This window comes from Rhinichthys klamathensis, unplaced genomic scaffold, assembly GCF_029890125.1.
Source record: "Rhinichthys klamathensis goyatoka isolate OS25496 unplaced genomic scaffold, OSU_Roscu_1.1 h1tg001287l_1, whole genome shotgun sequence".
Lineage (NCBI taxonomy): Eukaryota > Metazoa > Chordata > Actinopteri > Cypriniformes > Leuciscidae > Rhinichthys > Rhinichthys klamathensis.
The window spans coordinates 27,725-43,632 of NW_026607415.1; the positions used below are offsets into that span (position 1 = coordinate 27,725).

The 15,908-nt window shown below is 45.1% G+C and overlaps 1 protein-coding gene across 1 annotated transcript in view; it reads right to left on the minus strand.

The window, feature by feature from the left end:
- Nucleotides 1–15,473, minus strand: part of LOC130079708 (homeobox protein Meis2-like) — a gene marked incomplete at its 5' end in the record, with an annotated part of 34,975 nt that extends 19,502 nt beyond the window's left edge. Inside the window, one exon of the mRNA XM_056245068.1 lies at nt 15,359–15,473. Coding sequence (XP_056101043.1) covers nt 15,359–15,473 — 115 coding nt within the window. The remainder of the gene's footprint in view (nt 1–15,358) is intronic.
- Between the last annotated feature and the right edge of the window lie 435 nt (nt 15,474–15,908).

The following is a 15,908-nucleotide window of genomic DNA, read 5'->3' on the forward strand; positions in this document are numbered from 1 at the left end:
GACTGTTCCCTGGCAACTCTGCCATTTGAACCTGTGCGGATGTGAACTCCAGCACAAAACATGAGGACGACACGAGGAGAAGAGGAGTGGGGGAAGGGGAAGTATCCCATCATGCACCTCTGAGACGGGGGCAGATGAGGGGGGGGGTGGCTATTAGGAGACGCCCAAAGGCCTCCGGGAGACGAGGTGCTGCAGTCTCGCCCCAGGCACTTTTGGAAAAGCAGTACCCTTGGAGAAGGGGAAAACATGCCCCCTCTCTCTCTCTCGCTCACTCGCCCCATCTCTGCCTCTATCTGGCTCAAACATGTCCACTGTGTGCATGTGCATTTGAGTCTGTAGAAAGAGACAGTGTTTATCCACATTAAACTAGGCCTCACTGACCCGTATAACATAGACAACTGTAAAAAAAAAAAAACAGCTGTAATATTAGCCAGTGTTCCTGCCTTCTGATTGGTCAATCCAGTGTCTAGTGATGTTAAATCATCAGTTAACATTTCATGAATATATGCGTCTTTTATAATACGGTAACTATTTGATGAAAGCAACTTGTATTGTTTCTTCCACAATAGACACGTTTGCTTCAAAGAAGCCCAATGTCTATATCAGTCACTCTGAGCAGTTTAGAGGTCAAGCACCCTGTAGCTGTGACTATATTCTCTATAACGTCACCTCAAGTCTGTTATATGCGTTATCACAACAGAAATTTACACAGCACATCTGGTTTAATTACAGTAAAAAAATAATTGAATTACACCTTTAAATAAACTGCTTTTATTTAAGTCAAAAACATTATGTAATAATCGCTGAATAAACATATTTACATAAACTTATACCACCGAAACAAATATCCATGGATAAAAACGGGTAGAAATAGCTGTTTAATGCAACAATTAGAGGCAGTGTAGACACTGAAGCAGAACAGCGTTACTGTCGAGAGTTCAGGAGTAGACAGAAGCTGTGCCGACCATCAGAAGCCGTGTGATTATAAAACATGTAATTGTAACAACTGCAACCGGAAGAGACTAAAAGGCCAAATGAAGTAGGCTGAAGCTTTGTCTTGAGGAGAGGTGCAGTCACTGGTTTGTTTCGGGCTAATGGGGCATGAAGGTGGAGGCAGTGCCGTCAGAGTCCGGCTTAAAGACTCTAATTACTGAGACGCGTCCACAGGCCCGGTCCTGCTCTTCTCCGAGCTCGTGTTGGAGAGCAGTGATCCACACCGCTGCACTCACCCACAAACACACAGGTCAGAGCGGAGAGCGGCAGCCCTGAACCCTGCGCCTAATGCGCCTGCTCGCTTTCACCCGTCCTCTCAGCCGGAAGAGCAGTCAGTGGCTCAGTGTTTACTAGTGTTAATGACTCACACTTGTTTGAGACTAGTAGCAGACTAGAAGCAGAACTAATAGGCTAGTATAATAGACTAAAAAAACACATCATACACATGCTGGAGTTCATTTAGTGCTGAATAACCTACACAAACACACACACACACATCTGCACAAACACTCTCGTCCCGGACAGCTGCGCTCTCACAGTCATTCTCGCCGTGTTGTTTTCCTGCTCATGTAATGTGCGGTTGTTTGCACTGAAGAACTAAAGCTTCTCTTTTGCTTGTAAATGAAGTGGAATAAACCGCTTTAATTAGACGTCTGTATGAGGAAGCAGCTTAATAACACACACACACACACACACACACACACACACACAATCATGTCGGTGTCATCCCAGGAGTGCCACAGATTTCAGAATCTCCAAATCCTATGCTGAGAAAATTAGGTTTCACTTTATTTTGATGGTCCCTTTAACACATTCTGTTGACTATAACTGCACCTTCATGTCTACAAGCTCTCATTAAAGTGTTAGTAGAGTATTAGTAGAGAATTAGTAGAGTATTAGTAGAGTATTACTTATAGTCAGTAGAATGTCTGTTTGAGGAGCATCACAATAAAGAGTTAGCAGATATTAAGCAGACAGTCTACTAATACTCTACTCTACTAATACTCTACTAATACTCTACCAATACTCTACTAATACTCTACTAATGCTCTATCAATACTCTACTAATATTCTACCAATACTCTACTAATACTCTACCATAATCTACTAATACTCTACCAATACTCTACTAATATTCTACCAATACTCTACTAATACTCTACCATAATCTACTAATACTCTACCAATACTCTACCAATACTCTACCAATACTCTACTAATACTCTACCAATACTCTACTAATATTCTACCAATACTCTACTAATACTCTACCAATACTCTACTAATACTCTACCAATAATCTACTAATACTCTACCAATACTCTACTAATACTCTACCAATACTCTACTAATACTCTACTAATACTCTACCAATAATCTACTAATACTCTACCAATACTCTACTAATACTCTACCAATACTCTACTAATACTCTACTAATACTCTACCAATACTCTACTAATACTCTACCAATACTCTACTAATACACTACCAATACTCTACTAATACTCTACCAATACTCTACTAATACTCTACCAATACTTTACTAATACTCTACCAATACTCTACTAATACTCTAATGAGAGTTAGTTGACATGTAATTGCAAAGTACCTTACAGTCAACAGAATGTTCAAAAGGGACCATCAAAATAAAGTGTTACCGAATAATAAAATGAGGTAACATGCGTGGAACGAGAGGCATCATGGGAAAAAAAGTTTGAAAAACTTTCAGCATGAACAAACCGACCTCGCGAACAACAGGAGAAAATAAAAGCAGCTGAAATAAAAGGTTGATAATCAGATGCCAATAGTGTTTCAGAAGAGCCGGTTTGAAGCGCTTGAGTAATTACATGTGTAATTAACCTGCTACCTGTAACGCCAATTATCTCATTACATCATAAACAGGGCCTTGGAGGGGCCGCCCCTGATCGCAGCGCTGCGCTCCCGCCGCCCCTCGTCTCGTCTCTTCATTAGTCTGCTAATCACTCTGATGAGTTTATGAGACATTAAGTGTTTCCTGCATCTCTGAGCTTCTGGCCCGTGTGAAAGACAATCACAGGGAAACAACATCCCGAGAGACGGTTTAAAGGAAGCTGCACGTGAACCTACGCTGTGAGGACAACTGATTCAACACTAATGCCGAAACATGTACGGATGCAGGGCGGAAAGACCGGTGCGTTTACTGTCGCTGCGAGCAGGGTTCATATTGGCGAGTGTGTGAGGGAGCATCTGCAGTCCAGAAACAATGAGATCTTCCTTTTGAGGGAGGAAAGAAAGCAGGTTTGTTGTGAAGGGACTGAAAGTCTAGAGATTCACACACCCCTATACACACGCTGCACGGCCCACCGACCCCACGCTCTTCCAGCAGCTTGTCGTCCAAATCAAATTACAATAATTGGCCCCAGAGGTTATTGAGGTGCATCCAAGTCTATTCTCCCTCTCTCCAGTCAGTATCATCACACTTTGAAGCTTGTATTACAATGGAGAGCAAATAATGACTGCGCACATGAGAGCCACAGCACTTTCACACCGCAGTCATTAGAGAGTTAATTACTAAGATAATTACTACAGCAAATTACATCAATTTTCACCAAAACAGGATTTCTATGGCCCGTGAACACGAGCAGAGAGAAAGACAAAGCTGTGCTGGAATAGACTTAATCTCCAGAGAGGGAATCAAGTCAAGTCAAGTCAAGTCACCTTCCTTTATACAGTGCTTTTAACAATATAGATTGTTTCACAGCAACTTTACAGAGATAATAGGAGATTACATTAACAGAGATTGTTTAGGCTTTACAGCAGCTCTAGAATAAAGTTGTTGTCCAGCTAAAGTGAGTTTTAACTAACTGAAAACCCTTAACGCGCTCCGGCTTGCTCATCAAAGTCCTGCTCTGAAGGCACAGGGTCCGATTCTACACATCAGCACACAAAACCTTTATTTATGGAGATTCTCCACCCTCAATTGCCCTTCAGACAAACACAGACTCGACAGACACCTTGGAGTTATTACACACGTTATCCTACCAGAGCCGGGCATCAGACGCCGGGCTTACGAGGGCACACCGCGGACACGAGACACGAAGAAGCCGACGAATTAAAGCTTCTACACCAACAAGTCAACCATCAGATCAGGGGCTCTGTTCTCATCAGCCGTCTGCCCTGAACTTTCGCTCACAAATGTCCTGGAGGCACAGAACAAAGCAAGCAGAACTGATTGCTGCGCCGCGGCCCCACTCTGTTCCGCTGCGTTCTGACTCTGTTTGGCTTCCTAATGAGCTCACTAAAAACCCAATTCATCACCCATAACCCCTTCTCAACCCTACTTGAAATGCAGTTTGGAGGAGTGCTCAAGAGTGGGGCGGGGGTGTGGGTGATGGGGCGGGCCGTGGACGGGCGACAGTTCAGTCCCTTTCACTTTAGGAATGTGTGCCTCTTTCCAGCGGCCCTACAGCAGAGATTTCCACATTAATACCCTTCCTCATCCCTGGGAAGACTGGAATTTGGTGGGAAGGGAATGTGGCGGAGTGGAGGGGTTCTGCACAGATGAAGGTACAGTTTAGGAAGGCCGATGTGTGTGTGAGAGAGAGAGAAAGGGTTGTGTGGGGCGTAAAGTCCCTGAGTTCCTCATTACACGCGGTCAGAGCCATTCCTCAGGGCACCTGAGCTGAAAGCAGGAGATTAAAGCATTGATAAAGCCTCCGTTTAAAATGCAGCTGTTTTATTCTGCTTTGGTAATTAATTCTTTTTCCGATAGTGTATTGATTAAGCGCAACCCCTGATGAAGTTCAAACTGTGAAGGCCCCCCCCCCCCCCCCCCCCATGGGCCTCGGATACCTCATTGCAGAGTCAATGAAAACTTCCTCTGATTCTCTCTCTCGCATGCACACGTGCAGTTTGCACTCATAAATTAGTCAGCATTCTGTTGGCGCTGTACCGCTGTCCAGGGCTGGGTATTGCCAACTATTGGTACACGTGGCAACTCAATGAATGAATGAATGAGGCATTTATATAGCGCTTTCATATGTACTACTGTACACCCAAAGCGCTTTACCATCACGATTTACCATACGATCTCTCCTCGGATTGTGATTGAAATTGAAACCTGCCCATATTCAGATGCGGTAAGCAAACGGATCAGCACGAGCATCCTCACATGTGGGGAACACCTCCAGAGTTCACGTGTTCACTTGTTCTTCTCTGCAGCAGCTGCGAGCTCCCATCAGCCCAGCGGCCCCTCTGGGGACCCAACTAGCAGAGAAATCAGATACTGCTTTACAAGAGCGGGAGAAGCTTGCGTCTTATCCAGACACTTCTACCCGCTCCTTTACAAGTCAATAACCGCGGCCTGCTGTCCTTCCCACAGACATTCCCTGTGTTCAAGCACTCTTCCACAAATGTAAAAATAATGAGCAGAACTGCATTAACGGAAAGAGAGAGAGAGAGAGTTATGTAAATCAGTCGGTGATGAGTTTTCTATTGACTGTCTCTTGTGCTTTAGGGAAACTCAGAAACCTATTCCATTTGAATCGGGTGAATTCAGGTGGAATTCTTCTCGACGGCAAAAAGTGTCTGAATTCACCTAGTTTATTATCATTCAATGGACTCAACAGCTCTGCGTTGAAACCATATAGGAAGATGCTCATTCCTAACTAATGTTTCCCAGCAGCAGGTTCAGATTACAGCCACTCTGGCGTCCGAGGAGTTTCTAGAAGTCGTTGTCTCACATTGCTTGAGTGCTCCAGTGGTCTTCATAAAACAAAGACATTTTGGAAAATGGCTGCCTGACGCAGGTGTGGAGTACGAATGTGGCGTCTATACTACATTCTTTTAATAAATTCATCGTCCTTTGCCCCTGAATTAGTCCAAAAACACGCCTCAAATCTACGAGCAGCCTTATGTCTGTCTGCTTCTTCAAAGCTGTTATCTGCTTTGCTTTTCGCCCTCTGTGTATTTTTTTCTGTCTCACTCTTTTTTGGCTTTTTATTGATTTTTCAATTTTCTCTTCCTGTAAAACCTCAACAGCAGATGCAGCCGTTCCCCTAAAGCTCCTGAGCGGAGGCAACGACTTCAACCAGCAGGAAAATCAAAGGCAGCGAGAAAGGGAGAGAAACAACAGCTTCTCTCTTCACTGTAATGCACGTGTTGCACGCATCGAGGAAAGAGGCGAATTCAGTGGAAGCGGACTGCGCTTTGACCCAGCGACCCCAGCGAGGCGTAAGTGGCCCGACGGAGAACGAGACGAACCGAGACAAGACGGCAAAGATCTCCAGCCAAAGGTCGCTCTAGCCTCCGGAAAGCGGGGGGAACGTGTCTCATTTAGCGCACAACGATGCGCTTGGACGCCGGCCCACCCAACAGCAGGTGCTGTGAACAGTGGCTCCTCATCAGGCCAGCGTAACCTCTCCAGCACCGAGATGCTCTTTACTCATAAAGAAGGAAAACGATCTCATGGGCATATGAGGAGGAACGCAGACCGCGAGGCCTTTGAGGAAGAAACAAAACCGATCTGACGCGCTTCGGCCTGCTCTGCCTGTCTCCCTCTTGTTCTGTCTCTCTCTCTGTTTCTTAATAGCGCTGGAGTTTGTCCTGCGGGCCGTGTGAGGGCTAAAGGCAGCATTCCCTCACTTCAGAGCGCTTCTGAGGGTCGGCAGGTCGGATTCGCAGATGTCTCCCGCAGACAGTCTGTTGTCTGAGGACCACGGCCCAGCGAGAAACACACAATGCAGGCCTGACCCCGCAACACCGCTAAACACAACATGTTTTTTTGTCTTGTTTGGTTTTGTGCTTTGTCTACTCTTGCGTTTTCCCTCATGACCACTAAAGCTTTTCCACTGGAGGATGTCGAATGTGGAAAAACGGTTGCTATCGCGAGATGCCATTGTTTGGTATTTCATTTCAGACATCTAAACGGGCTCTCCTTAAACTTCCTCCAATTGTTTCAAGAGATTATGTCATTCTAGGCTGAGGGGACGGGGAAAGATGCTTTCAAGAAGAAAAAGAAGGAAACAGCGGGTACGAATAACTTCATGAGGAGAAAGATGAGTATTGCTGTGCTGCCACAATTAAAACCAAATGGAACCGAGAACAAACCCCACGGGAGCATGCGTCTCAGGAGCGAGAAAGTCAAATTAACTGTAGTACCTTAATGCATGCTCCTGGTATTGTTGTGAACAATTCACCAGTGCACAAAGAAAAAGCATATCTGTCGTCATCCTCTTTCACCAACACGTGCCTCTGAATGATCACCTAGGTCGGTTATGAGTCCTCAACAATTGGCTGCAAACTCTGGTATGAGACACCCACTCAATTCTTAGTCCTGTCTTACATTTTATTTCGTGTTTGAAATACGTTTCAAGATCAGAGGAAATGAAGAGAGGAGGCAGCATTTAACATTCAACAGCCCTTAAACATGGGAAGTGTGTAATTGGAGCTACCTGAACAGACCAGGAGGCAGAGTTTGAACAGAAGCCTCTTTTCCTCATGCTTTTTTAATGGCTTATGTGTGCGTGAGTACAAGCCTCCATTCTGAAATTGATAACATTCTAAATGAATTATCATGATGCATAATGAGCGTTATCTCGGCCTCCTCCCTGAAGCCCGCAGCCCTGCGTGGCACGTTGATTTGTTTTGTTGCACATTAGCCTCCGTTCTTCTAGAGAGCTCACCGCTCCAGGCGTGCAAATAAGAAATTATCCTTGCTGACTAACACTCCTAATACCTCCTTAGGGTAATTAGAAATTATTAGACGGCTGCCTCCAATAACGAGAGCTAATAGCACTAACCGCCGTCTCAAACCCCTCCATCCCAATCTCCTCAAACTGAACGCCAGGATGGTGCGCTCGGCACGCGGACAGACGGACCGATGGACTGGTGCTCTTCCCCGACACGCTCCCCCATGCTTGACGACTCATTATGCCACACGAGGGAGCGGAAATCAGACTATAAAATGAGCTTATCTGCAATAATGCCCAAAAAGATTTGCATAAATACGTTAGCGGTGCTTGGAAAGGCAGCATCTCTTTCTCATCTGCCCACTCATTCGAGAGATACCTGTAGGGCATCGGCGCTGTGACGCGCTTGAGAGACCACACCGCCAAGCGCTAGCCCTTCCCGAGCATTCTGGGTGTTTGGAGGAGGAGGCGGGAGGGATTAGGGAGTAAAGGCCCGTCTGACGAACGGGGACGGATACTGCAGGAGACGTGTTTAACGTCGAAATAAGCACACCTTTAATAGACCAAATATTCTGTTGTTCCAATCCAATCTGACTTCTGTAATGCTGCCTGAATCATAGTCACACACTGTTGGCTCGTTGGCCAGAGGAGAACGGAGCGACTCGGTCTGGGTTCTCACAAGGGTTTTCACTCCATTCTGCCAATGATGGAGTTTCGGTTCCTCTGTCGCCATTGGCTTTTGGCTTGCTTAGTTGGGGATATTTAATTTAATATTCAACAATATTATTGATCTGCATTGACAGCATTATATGAGAACTGAACTGAGCTGGATGATGACATCACGGGTTTCTATATAAATAAACTTTTTTACAACAAAAATGAAACATCACTGAACTTACTTAAGCTGGACTGTGACACTATTTTCTTCTGGAAACAAACTTTGTTGCATTATTTATCTCTGTAAAGCTGCTTTGAAACAATCTGTATTGTAAAAAGCGCTATATAAATAAAGGTGACTTGACTTGACTGACAAAATCAGCAGTCTAGCTGGCAGTGTCCCACAGGAGTGCTTCTCCACAATGAGAATTAACAAAAATGATGTATTCTAATGTTCGCCTATCATTGTTTTGTTCCTGCTGTCCCATCAGAACAGACCTGAGACTCTCTTTTGGGTCACGACCCCCTGCTTTCGACAGCGCCGGCCTCAGTAACCCCTAACCAGCACAGAAACAAGGCTAAGACTCTCCTGAGAGCAGAACCGCTCATGCCATCCGGGGAAAACTAGTGTGATGGGATTATCACCTCTTAAGGGTGACTTCTTGGCTGACCCCCTCAGGCACAGCATGCTAAAACAAGAGCCCAAAAAACACTCAGCGCAGCAGCGGTTAAAGGGCCAGCGCAGTGCAAATCAAGCGCTAGACTGGAGCAGGCATGTAAGGTATTCCCAAGAGTTCATTCATCTCACTGAGGGTTACTGCTCTTCATGGTCACCAGCAGTGTTTAATCATGACCTGTGCTGCTCACCGATGATACAGATGCAGGGTCCGTACGGAGGCTGTCCAATTAAATTCCCGGACTTTCAAGGACTTTTCAAGCACTACTTTTTTTGGGGCTTTCAAGGACAATCAGAGATCTCACTTATCAAACAATATCTTTATTATCTTTCAAATTCTAAAAATAATTTTTAAAGCATTAATTGCAAAAAGATTCATTCAAATAAACCAATAAAACAAGGACATGCAATGAATGCCGTAACTTTAACTATACAATGACAAAGATTTCACTTTCTTCTTTTAAACTGATTTATCCACCCATTAATATATGATTGACCTGAAGAATGAAAGCTGTATCATATACTTGGATATTTATATGAGCAATATCTCCCAGCCGCTTCAGCCCGGTGAACTGATGTTGAACAGAAAGAGTGTGTTTGACCAGATGACACTGAACACACTAATGTATGTAAAGATATATGATGAACTGACAGCTTCATTAACTCATGAACACTGGACAGACGCCGCTGCTGTCGACTGCTAGCCGGGACTTCACACAGACTGAACTGATACTAAGTCAAGTCCAAATTACTTTCACAATACATATAACTTCAAAGCATCTTTACAGAAAACCACACTGCCATGTCTATAATGCTTTACCATAGCGCTGACTGATTAGACATGTATAACGCTGATACGAGATATAGTATAGTGTTGTCTAACACATATATCAGTGTCAAATACATATTATTGATTATTGATATACTACTATATATTAGTTAGTTTTAGTAAGTTGTGTTTTGGTCATTTGATTAGTTCTTATACTTCTATATCATTTTAGTATTTTTAGTCTTAGTTATAGCACTTAAACAAAAAAGAGAAATTTTGCCATTTTTAATATTTTATATGATTTCAGTTAATGTTTATTTTGAAGTTATGTATTTTTTTTATAGTTCCAGTTTTAGTTTAGGTTAACAATAATCCTGTGCTGTAATGACTCGTCTGAGAGTTCAAGGCAATTAAGAGATATAAATATTGGTTGTTTCTGTTATTACTAAAAGACTGGTGCACAGATCAGACTGATGCATCACAATAAAACATCTCACAATAAATTTGTTTTAAATGTTACTGTGTGTCTCTCTCTCTCTCTCTCTCTCTCACAGACTTTCCAGCCTAAAAACTTTCTTTTAGGAACTCACGCTTGTCCTGTCTTGCGGGTGTTGAGAGTGAACAAGCGCTTCAAGCGTGAACATAATTGCAAGAATGTGAGAAATGAGGCGTCTGTTCTGCTGGCTGGGGTGAAAGGTCACTGCGCTCTGCAGGACGACTGCATTACTGCACCAGAGAACCTCTCTCCTGTCTCACTCTCTGTCCTGTCTCACTCTCTGTCCTGTCTCACTCTCTGTCCTGTCTCACTCTCTGTCCCGTCTCACTCTCTGTCCTGTCTCACTCTCTGTCCTGTCTCACTCTCTGTCCTGTCTCACTCTCTGTCCTGTCTCACTCTCTGTCCCGTCTCACTCTCTGTCCTGTCTCACTCTCTGTCCTGTCTCACTCTCTGTCCTGTCTCACTCTCTGTCCTGTCTCACTCTCTGTCCCGTCTCACTCACGACTGCATTAGTGCACCAGAGAACCTCTCTCCTGTCTCACTCTCTGTCCTGTCTCACTCTCTGTCCCGTCTCACTCACGACTGCATTAGTGCACCAGAGAACCTCACTCCTGTCTCACTCTCTGTCCCGTCTCACTCTCTTTCCTGTCTCACTCTCTGTCCTGTCTCTCACTCACGACTGCATTACTGCAACAGAGAACCTCTCTCCTGTCTCACTCTCTGTCCCGTCTCACTCTCTGTCCCGTCTCTCTCTCTCTGTCCCGTCTCTCTCTCTCTCTCTCTGTCCTGTCTCACTCTCTGTCCTGTCTCTCACTCACGACTGCATTACTGCACCAGAGAACCTCACTCCTGTCTCACTCTCTGTCCTGTCTCACTCTCTGTCCTGTCTCTCACTCACGACTGCATTACTGCACCAGAGAACCTCACTCCTGTCTCACTCTCTGTCCTGTCTCTCACTCACGACTGCATTACTGCACCAGAGAACCTCTCTCCTGTCTCACTCTCTGTCCCGTCTCACTCTCTGTCCCGTCTCTCTCTCTCTGTCCCGTCTCACTCTCTGTCCTGTCTCTCACTCACGACTGCATTACTGCACCAGAGAACCTCACTCTCTCTCTCTCTGTCCTGTCTCACTCTCTGTCCTGTCTCTCACTCACGACTGCATTACTGCACCAGAGAACCTCACTCTCTCTCTCTCTGTCCTGTCTCACTCTCTGTCCTGTCTCTCACTCACAACTGCATTACTGCACCAGAGAACCTCACTCTCTCTCTCTCTGTCCTGTCTCACTCTCTGTCCTGTCTCTCACTCACGACTGCATTACTGCAACAGAGAACCTCACTCTCTCTCTCTGTCCTGTCTCACTCTCTGTCCTGTCTCTCACTCACGACTGCATTACTGCACCAGAGAACCTCACTCTCTCTCTCTCTCTGTCCTGTCTCACTCTCTGTCCTGTCTCTCACTCACGACTGCATTACTGCACCAGAGAACCTCACTCTCTCTCTCTCTGTCCTGTCTCACTCTCTGTCCTGTCTCTCACTCACGACTGCATTACTGCACCAGAGAACCTCACTCTCTCTCTCTCTCTGTCCTGTCTCACTCTCTGTCCTGTCTCTCACTCACGACTGTATTACTGCAACAGAGAACCTCACTCTCTCTCTCTCTGTCCTGTCTCACTCTCTGTCCTGTCTCTCACTCACGACTGCATTACTGCACCAGAGAACCTCACTCTCTCTCTCTCTCTGTCCTGTCTCACTCTCTGTCCTGTCTCTCACTCACGACTGCATTACTGCAACAGAGAACCTCACTCTCTCTCTCTCTCTGTCCTGTCTCACTCTCTGTCCTGTCTCTCACTCACGACTGCATTACTGCAACAGAGAACCTCACTCTCTCTCTCTCTCTCTGTCCTGTCTCACTCTCTGTCCTGTCTCTCACTCACGACTGCATTACTGCACCAGAGAACCTCACTCTCTCTCTCTCTGTCCTCTCACTCTCTGTCCTGTCTCTCACTCACGACTGCATTACTGCACCAGAGAACCTCACTCTCTCTCTCTCTCTCTGTCCTGTCTCACTCTCTGTCCTGTCTCTCACTCACGACTGCATTACTGCAACAGAGAACCTCACTCTCTCTCTCTGTCCTGTCTCACTCTCTGTCCTGTCTCTCACTCACGACTGCATTACTGCACCAGAGAACCTCACACTCTCTCTCTCTCTGTCCTGTCTCACTCTCTGTCCTGTCTCTCACTCACGACTGCATTACTGCAACAGAGAACCTCACTCTCTCTCTCTCTCGGTCCTGTCTCACTCTCTGTCCTGTCTCTCACTCACGACTGCATTACTGCACCAGAGAACCTCACTCTCTCTCTCTGTCTCACTCAATCTGACCCGTTTCACTCTCTGTCCCATCGCACTCTTTTTGTTCGGTCTCACTCTCTGTCATGTCTCACTCTCTGGCCTGTCTCACTCTGTCTCACTCTATGTTCCGTTTCACTCTTAGTCTCACTCAATATGTCCCGTCTCACTCTCTGTCCCGTCTCTCTCTCTGTCTTACTCTCTCTGGCCCGTCTCACTCTCTCTGGCCTGTCTCACTCTTTGTCGCACTCTCTGTCTCACTCTATTTGGCCCGTCTCACTCTCTCTGGCCTGTCTCACTCTTTGTCGCACTCTCTGTCTCACTCTATCTGGCCCGTCTCACTCTCTGTCTCACTCTCTGTTCCGTTTCACTCTCTGTCCTGTCTCTCTCTCTGTCCTGTCTCACTCTCTCTGTCCTGTCTCTCTCTCCTGTCTTTGGTTTGGGCCGGAGCTTGACTGGATCACTTTAAGGCAGTTCCGTGCCGTACCGTAAGTGTGTGAGCCCGTATCGACCAGCTGTTACTGGATCCAGTGTGAGAGAGAGTCAATAACTGCAGTGAGGAGAACAGCTCACTGGTACTTATAACTTCAGAATGATCAATAACACTCTCTTCCCTCTCTCCCCTGCTTCATTATAAACAGATGCTTAATGCATGACGTTTCTAGTCTTACATCAGTACTGGGACACAGGCCTCCATCAAAACAGTCTGCACATATTTGGATACTTTTTAAATCATTTTTTTTGGATATAAATGGATATAAATAGTCTTTACTTGTAGTATAGAGTCGTTCAGAAGCTACAAACGCACTAAATAGCTGCATCGTCAATGACAAACGATAGAGAGCAATCTAAACCGCTGATAGAACACACACATTACATGATTGCTGATTGATTCTCAGGTCAGTATGAGTGGTTTTCTACACTGATTTATCAGTAATATTTTACTCGTGCCCCAGTAAAAAGGGTCTAGTGGCGCCCTGGATGATACATTATATTATATAATATTTTTTTATTACATTATTCCCCTGGTTCCACAGGCAAGGCTTAAGTCTAGTCTCAAACTAAACTGACTAGTTTGAGCTGTTTTAACTGCAAGCAACTTGCACTGACATATCAGTCAAGTGCCATTGTTTTGTCTCAAGATTCACACCAGTAATGAACTGATTTTCTTATGCATGTTTATAAAAGCTACTTAAATGTCCTAATTTAAGTAGACTCTCACTGTCCCGTCTCACTCTCTGTCCCGAGAGTCCCGTCTCACTCTCTGTCGTCTCACTCTCTGTCTCACTCTCTGTCGTCTCACTCTCTGTCTCACTCTCTGTCGTCTCACTCTCTTTCTCACTCTATGTCCCGTCTAACTCTCTGTCTCGTCTCACTCTCTTTCTCACTCTTTGTCCCGTCTCACTCTCTGCCTCATTCTCCGTCTCACTCTCTGTCCCGTCTCACTCTATGTCTCGTCTCACTCTCTTTCTCACTCTATGTCCCGTCTCACTCTCTGTCTCGTCTCACTCTCTTTCTCACTCTATGTCCCGTCTCACTCTCTGTCTCGTCTCACTCTCTTTCTCACTCTATGTCCCGTCTAACTCTCTGTCTCGTCTCACTCTCTTTCTCACTCTATGTCCCGTCTCACTCTATGTCTCGTCTCACTCTCTTTCTCACTCTATGTCCCGTCTAACTCTCTGTCTCGTCTCACTCTCTGTCTCGTCTCACTCTCTTTCTCACTCTATGTCCCGTCTAACTCTCTGTCTCGTCTCACTCTCTTTCTCACTCTATGTCCCGTCTAACTCTCTGTCTCGTCTCACTCTCTTTCTCACTCTATGTCCCGTCTCACTCTATGTCTCGTCTCACTCTCTTTCTCACTCTATGTCCCGTCTAACTCTCTGTCTCGTCTCACTCTCTTTCTCGTCTCACTCTCTTTCTCACTCTATGTCTCACTATATATCCCATCTCACTCTGTCTCACTCTATGTCCCGTCTCACTCTCTGTCTCACTCTCTCTGTCCCGTCTTATTCTATGTCCCGTCTCACTCACACTAGCATGACTGTGTAAACACAATGTTGCCAAAGCAAACAAATAAAACATATATATATATATATATATCATGTCAAATGTACCATTGTAAATCGATAGATAAATAAACATAATCTATCTTAATAAATGAATAAATACAGTGGGTCACTCTAGAGAATTAGCTGTGTCTGGCATTGTGAATAGCTAACACATATTTAGCCACTAATGCAGCTGTACTATCATCTTCTCCAAGTAAGAAGGACATTTTTTCAGTGTCACTCAGTTCAAAGAGTGATGGAATCAAGGTTTCAAATCTGGGCAGAAAAGTTTCTCCTATATTGGTATATTTAGAACAGATCTGTCTCACTCTCTGTCTCTCTATCTCTCTGTCCCATCTCACTCTCTGTCCTGTCTCACTCTCTGTACTGTCTCACTCTCACTGTCCCGTCTCACTCTCTGTCCTGTCTCACTCTCTGTACTGTCTCACTCTCACTGTCCCGTCTCACTCTCTGTCCCGTCTCACTCTCTGTCCTGTCTCACTCTCTGTCCCGTCTCACTCTCTGTCCTGTCTCACTCTCTCTGTCCTGTCTCTATATGTCCTAATTGAACTAAGGCCTAATCCTGGCTTAATCTAAACCCTGTCTGTGACACCAGGCCTATATTATATATTAGTATGTATATATATTTGATACTTTTACACTTTTTATACAGTATATGTGTCCTGATGTGTGAGCCTCACCCTGTTCGCTGCTGTTGTCTCCGCTCTGCGACGCGTGTCCTCCGCTGGACGGTCCCGGTGTGCCGGCCGAGTGTGTGGACGTGGCGTCGTCGTGATCTCTCCAGGACGAGGGATTCTGGAGATCAGGAGAGAGAGAGAGAGAGAGAGAAGGGACTCGTGAATGAGCAGTAAACACAGATCAAAAAGCCCTTCACCATCATACACTCTAATAAAGCTAATAAAGCTTCCAGGAGAGTTTTCACAGTGATGCCACAGAAGAAGCATTTTTGGTTCCTCAAAGAACCTTTCAGTGAACCGTTTTTGTGCTTTTGTGCAATGGAAATTATCAGGATGCTGATAAAGAATCTTTATATTTAAGTGTGATGAATGTCTAAATACCAGTCAAGTCACATTAATTTGTATAGCGCTTTTCACATCATACACAGTTTCAAAGCAGCTTTACAGAAAATCATGATGTTAATGTTTATAATATCTTCATGCCTTATAGTCGTATTGATCAGATTAGAGCTGACGATCATATAGTTTCGAGCTCGACAGAATCCTTCTTCAT